The sequence below is a fragment of the Myotis davidii genome, unplaced genomic scaffold, assembly GCF_000327345.1.
Source record: "Myotis davidii unplaced genomic scaffold, ASM32734v1 scaffold89, whole genome shotgun sequence".
NCBI lineage: Eukaryota > Metazoa > Chordata > Mammalia > Chiroptera > Vespertilionidae > Myotis > Myotis davidii.
Window position 1 is genome coordinate 4,700,924 of NW_006300372.1, and position 6,831 is coordinate 4,707,754.

Genomic DNA, 6,831 nt, shown 5'->3' on the forward strand with positions numbered 1-6,831 from the left:
TAGGTAGGAAGGCCAAAAAAGGCCTTTCTGATAAAGGGAAATCTGAGTGATGGATATGATTAGACATGACTGGATTTAGGAAGGCCAAGAAAGGCCTTTCTGATAAAGGGAAATTTGAGTGATGGATATGATTAGACATGACTGGATTCTGGATATGTTTATATTAGGCCAGAGGATTGGAAGAAGGATATGAGAGAAAGAATGAGATGAAGGGAGCAGGGGTGTTGGCTTCCTTCTCGCTCTTTTTGTCTCTGTGGGCCACTGTTTAACTTCACGCTGTTAGATGGTATACCTCAGTGGTCGGCAAACTCATTAGTCAACAGAGCCAAATATCAACAGTACAATGATTGAAATTTCTTTTGAAAGCCAAATTTTTAAAACTTAAACTATATAGGTAGGTACATTGTTATTAACTTAATTAGGGTACTCCTAAGGCTTAGGAAGAGCCACACTCAAGGGCCCAAAGAGCCGCATGTGGCTTGCAAGCCGCAGTTTGCTGACCACTGACCTAGGAACAAGCAGAGATTAAGGAGAGGACTGAGCCCTGGGCTCTAATATTTACAATTCAGGAAGCTGATCAGGAATCAGCAGGGAAGTCTGAGAAGGACTAGCCAGTTAGGGAGAAGGAAACAGAGAAAGTGTGGGCCTTGAGACCAAGACAAGAAACTCTTTCAAGAACAAGACGAGAGTGATCATTGGTGCAATGGCAGTAGCTGGAGAGAGACATAGGAGCATAGCATGAGTATTTACAGTGAGAAGATATACACGTTTGTGGATTGCAAAAATGATTCTGTAGAGAGGAAAGACTTGGTGACAACAGAGACAGGGGTGGGGAGGATCAATTGCAGAGTGAGGGGCTTGAGTAGGGGTCCAGGGGTGAGGTCCAGCTCATAAGTGGAGGGTTGGCCTTAGATGAAAGTAGGGACAATTAATCTATTGTACATAAAAATGTAAAAAAAAAAAAGCAAATGTAAAGCAATGTCAGACAATGTAAGATTTTGTCTCAATCCTTACAACAACCCTTCCAGTGGTATAATATTATCTCCATGTGACAGATGTGCATTAGGAAAGACCTTAAATGCTGATGTATGTTTGTGGTGATGAGAAAACGAGTAATCAAGGAAAGCTGTGAGTGAAGCTGCATTTAACGTGGGCCTGAATACTAGATTGGTTCTAAATACATGGAAGGGCTTGAGTAGAGAATTCAAAAAAATGTGAAAAATAAGAACTCCATAAACATGTACCAAAGCACAAATATAGTCATAAATTCTTTCTTAGTATCTACCTCTGAACCAGACTGCAGGGGTTCTAATCCTAACCCTTGCGCTTAACAGCTGTGTGACCTTGGACAAGTTACCTAACTTCTCTGTGTCTTGGTTTCCTCATATATAAAATGAAGATAATAACAGTACTGACCTCACAGGATTGTTGTGAGAAACATATATACATACACACAGTGCAATTGTGCCTAGCAGATAGTGAGCATTGTAAGCTTTATTTATTATTTTTCATTATTATTTATGCATAATAATGAGTTAGAAAAATGTGTATTTTCCGTGTGTGTGTGTGTGTGTGTGTGTGTGTGTGTGTGTGTGTGTAGACTTCCAGCAAGGCTGCTCTTGGGTGTCTTTGGAAAATATTCTGCCTCCAGAAGTTTCCCCCCTGGAAGGAACATGACTGATAGAGACAGATGAGTTTGTGTATTCCCTCTCTCATCCAATCCTTCATTTAAGAAGAATGTCTTGAGCATCTGTGCAGAATACAGCTCTGTGCTAAGCAGGATGTAGAAACAGAAAACCCACAGGGCGGAATCCCTGGGCCCAAGCTGCTCCTGGCCACCAGGAGACAGACATGTAAATAGACTGTTTTGATATAATCTGAAGGCTGTTTTCACAGTAATACTCAGAAATAAATGTTCAACATAAAGGTTAAGAGCATTGATGTTTGATTCAGATAGTTTGGACTTGAGCCTTCCCTCTGCCCCTTTTCTAACTGTGGCTCTGGCAAGTCAGGTGTGTCACGTGGAGATGACAGCATCTGGTACAGATGACACTGTGTGAGGAGCAGATGAGACTGCACAGGCACGGCCCTCAGCCCACAGCCAGGGACCCATGAGCCTGGTGGTGCCTCTCTGCTTCTCCCTCACATTTCTTCTTCCCACTATGACTGTGTGACTCATCACAAACACTCCATCTTTGGCGCTGCAGAGCAAGGCTTCCTAGAAAGGCTTGAGCTGAGTTCTAAAGGTCGAGTAGGGGGTCACAGCATAGAAACACAGCAAAGATAATGCAGGGAGAGGAAATGGCACGTGGCCAGGCACATCACCCTTGTCCCTTTAGGACAAGAAAGTGCCTCTAGTCATCTGTTAGCTGGCCCGCAAGAAGGTCTGGTGCCAAATTAGGCCCACTGGTCAGTATCAGGCAAGGTTCCTCAGACTTCACAGCTCTCTTGTTGCTGTGGGTTCCCCATCCTCTCTGTCCTGTCCCTTTTGGCTGTTCTTTGAATCCTGAAATCATTTTGCTGGTTGAATCCTTCCCCACCTGGACGCGGAAGTTCTGTGCTCCCTTAATGAAGTCCACGGAGAAGGAAGACAAGGCCAAATGTCTTCCCAAAGCCCTGTTCGTGCATTAGCAGGATCTAGTTGTCCTTTCTTTTTTTTCTGTTTGCATCTTTTTATTTCAAGTTAAAATAGAGCATGGTGATAAAACCAGTCCCCTCCAGTACGGCCTCAGAAAGTTCCCAACCAGCAATGGTTGAAACAACTGGCACTCATGTGGGAGCTAACATCTTGCAGAATGTTTCTCACATTTGTTTTTAAATTTTCCCTACCCACAGCCTTGGTATTCGTCATCTTCTCATTCAATAAAAATGTCTGAAGTGCTTATGAACTACTTGGTGCTGTTCTAGTGCTGGGGGCACAAGAGGGAGCAAATTTACATGTGGGTCCTGCTCCCATCAAGCTTTTGGTCCAGCAGGGAGATGGATGTTAATGAAACAGTTACATGAGTCTATTCATAACCAACAAACTAGAGTAGGTCCTCTGAAGTAAGCAACCCAGTTCTTAAAGAGCTGTGATCGGCTGAGGGTCAGGGATGGCTTCTCAGCTTGAGCTAAGAGATCAGGGCTACAATTAACAAGAAATGGGGCTGCCGGAAAGAGAGGAGCATCTCCAAAGACTGTGGTTGGAGGGAAAGTACTGAGAAACCAAAGAAGGCCTGTGTGGCTGGAGGCCAGGCAGGAAGTCAGGCAGGGGCCAGAATATGCAGGGCTTGGTAGGCGATGGGAAGCCATGGGGAGGTGCTAAATGCAAGTGTGTTGGAGGGGCTGAGGTGGTAGCATGATTATGTTATTACAATTATTTTGACGACAATATGGAGAACCAACTCTGTATCTGACGGATGAGGAAACAGGCTTGAGGGCTGAGAAAAAGAACTCATGCTTATAGACTCCATATTGTTGATTTACCCTACGTACAAATGTGTCACTATATATGACATGCTTAGATCATGTCTTGGACACAGTACATATAGTACAGTGAAGGCTGATTATCATCATCATCATCACCATCATCACCCTGTGTCATACAAATATGAATGTGTTTCTTTGCAACCACCCACTGGAGTATGATTACCCATGTATTACAAATGGAAAACCGAGGCACAGAGAGGGTAAATAACTGCTGACCATCACTCAGGTGGTATGTGGCAGAGCTAGGATTCAAAGCCTGTAATCTTGCTGTGTTGAAAAAACAATGTCAAGACGAAGCTGAGAGGACAACCCAAGTCTTTTAAGTAGGATGTTCCAGCCCCTAAGAAACCCAGGAATTGTGGAAGCTCTTAAAATTATTCTAGAATTACTTTTAAGATTGTTTGAGTCATTTGTACTTATTTAATTTTCACAGGGATATATGCAAATCATTCTCCACTTCTTCAATTAAATAAAATATGAAGTTCACAGCCATAACTTTTCCAGCATAGACTACACAGCGACAAGATTGCTAATAACATGAAAAGAAAAATGCAAACTCAGATTCATTTTGATATATTTTCCTCCTCAGACAAATGCTAAGTAAGTGTAACTAGTTTCTAGTGACACTGTGATGTATTTGAGAAAATGACTCATTGCTAAAGATAGTGTAATACATAAAGAAAACAGATATCTAAGAAAATGCATGGGGCATGGGACTTAAAAACAGGTAGCCTCTATCAGATGAGCTCTATGGAGAACTTTTATCATATTTAATTCTCAGCATCCTAGGAGTAGGTCTTTTTATTTCGATTTTATGGATAAAATTGGGCAGAGCCATTACATGACTTGGCCCTGCTTGCCTGGTATTTAACTCATGCCTTTCCACTAAGCCCAGGCCTCCTCCATGATGTCAGTGTTTGACAGCTGCTATTACCCTTTCCTATAGCCTTAATTGGGTTTATAACAAATTTGAAGACATGTCCCTTCACTTCCCACTCCTAAATCTGGTAATAGTTGTTGAATCAGAGGTTGTTTGTTTTGACATGAATAAAATGGAATTTTTATTTTGATGGAATAAATCAATTAAATATGATTGAAAAACAGTCCAAGAAAGTTCTTATTGTGGTGTTTTTGTCTCTATGAGGGATGATCTTTAGTTTGGTTTATATCCAAAATAGCAATTGAGGAGACCATGTGTCTACACTGGGAGGACAGGACAGGGAACTGATCAGAAACAGCAGACAAGTTATCAAGGCAGCTCCCTACATGAGTTTAGATCTTTTGTATTTGGAAAGCTCCCCTGGAGATTTCTACCCCTACCACCCCCTACCTTTCCCCAAGACTCATAGGGACTTACTAAGTTCCTCTCCACGGGGGAAAGAAAGATCTCTCAATGGATCATTTCCTTTAGACACCAATAACATTTTTAAGGGAAATATCGAATTGAAAAAAAAATCTATGCAATAGCAATGTTTATGAAATACCATCTTCAGCCTCAATTTAAGGGTGATCCCAAATGTCTACTGTCTTTTCCTGGGGGTACTGATTGAAAATCACCTTCTGGTATAATAAATGCTCCTCTCACTTTATATACACAGCCCCCAACCCCAGGCTCCTGCTCTGTGGATGACAACCACGAGCTCAGTTTCGGAGGAGTGTGGCAGCCCCTCACCATCACGGGTCCGTCCTCTTCAATCCAGTACCTCTTGTAGGACAACCCTCACGGCTGAAAAACAGCCAGCCAGTTGCTTATCTTAAAACTGCTCTTTTCCCAGGGATGTGCCAGATCAAAAGAAACAGGCAAATCACATACACAAGATGCACGAGCAGCTAATGACTCTAGAAATTCTGAAAACTGCAGTGCTCAAAGCATGGCGAGTGGCCAGAATGTATACAAGGTAGAGAGAGACGGGGGACCGTTTGCATAAGGCTCAGTTCATCCTCATGTTAAGGCCCTAACTCTGGACCCCCGCCCTCCCTCCCCGACAAACCACATTCCCAGCAAGTGCTGAAAGTGAGCTGTGTTCTCCCTGCTCTGCAACCCAAGTACAGACTCACAGCAAACCAATCTGACAATCTGACAATCGGCACTCCACAGCCATGGAGTGAGCTAATTCTATTTTGCTAATTGCTTTCTTGGGCAGGCACCAAGTTATTAAACAGACAGTGACAAAAGCAGAGAGCTTGGATAAACATACGTGGCGGTACCTACAGCAAATTTCCCCCCCTTAACATTAGTTCCAATTACTTGTTTGCATGTTAAGTAGAACAAGGGAAACTGGCAAAATGTTTCTGCTTATTTTTCTCATCAGGTGTATCAGCTTTGAGATCACCTTTGCAACATTATCCTGCTCTTCAGAAAAGACTCCCCTTTCCTCGTAAGAAAACAGAGTGATTCTAGAAGCAGATCTAAGCTGTCAGCTCCCAGCTTTTGCCAGGAACGACAGTCATCTAGTAGCTACAGAAAACGGCATCGGCAGAGCCTGTGGGAAGTCATACACCAGCCCACTTTTCCCACCCACCCAGACACTCTCCCTCTCTGGTCTGTACCTTCCGTGTGGCAGCTGGAGGAGAGGATGGTATTCGGAGGTCTGAAGATGTAAGGCAGGTAACGAGAGAAGCATTTCATCTTCCACCAAATACAAAATAAAAAATAAAAAGCTAAAGAACAAACCAGTCTCCTGAATCCATCAGGATTCCGCTGGCCTTTAAAGCTGGCTACATCACCAATATGTGTAGGTAGGTTCTCTCCCAGATCTGCAGAGCTGGGCAGCCCGAGGAAGGACTGGAGCTGGGTCCCATTTTGCCATCAGCGCCAGGAAGCACTGCCTTACATTTCTGCATGCAGCTCAAACTCAGAAGCCCCCAAGCAAGCCGGGATATAGGCTCTTCATTGGCCGCAGCTCCTCCGAGCAAGCAGGATTTGCTGAGTAAGTCAGTGCTGCCTGTAAACACACGCGGAACTGCCCTGCCTGAAGCCTCTACCTTTCCCCGTGTGGTCAGTTTCTCTTCTAGCGATAGAAATCCAGCAGGAGATGGGAGTCGTGAGGATAAGTGACCATCTCTTATTTAGCGGGAAGATCAGATGAAACAAAGACAGCACAGTGTTCTGCCCTGGAGAGGGATGGCTGTTAAAAGGAGCCACCGCAATGCCATGGGTCTCAGGAATATTAAAGTACAGTGCAATGAAATGGGTCTCTGTCCTTGCCTAATCTAGATTTAGCTCTATTTTTTTTTTTAATACGAAACCCAAACAATAGGACCATTTATCATTTAGGTGAAGCCGAAAGCTGGGTTGAGTAGCCGGTGACAGAGGGCTAACACAGACAGATTCTGTGTTCCACTACGGCTTTTTTTTTCTTC

At 43.5% G+C, this 6,831-nt stretch overlaps 1 protein-coding gene across 4 annotated transcripts in view; it reads right to left on the reverse strand.

Annotated features, from left to right (window-relative positions):
- PPP2R2B (protein phosphatase 2 regulatory subunit B, beta) overlaps positions 1–6,831 on the reverse strand; it is a 374,353-nt gene that overhangs the window by 340,160 nt on the left and 27,362 nt on the right. For 2 of the 4 annotated variants that reach the window (XM_006777015.2, XM_006777012.2), the window contains exon 1: positions 6,019–6,500. The exons of the other annotated variants lie outside the window; for them this stretch is intronic. In XM_006777015.2, coding sequence (XP_006777078.1) covers positions 6,019–6,097 — 79 coding nt within the window. In that variant the 5' untranslated portion in view covers positions 6,098–6,500. Of the gene's footprint in view, positions 1–6,018; positions 6,501–6,831 lie in introns of those variants that run through there. 4 annotated transcript variants of the gene reach the window in all.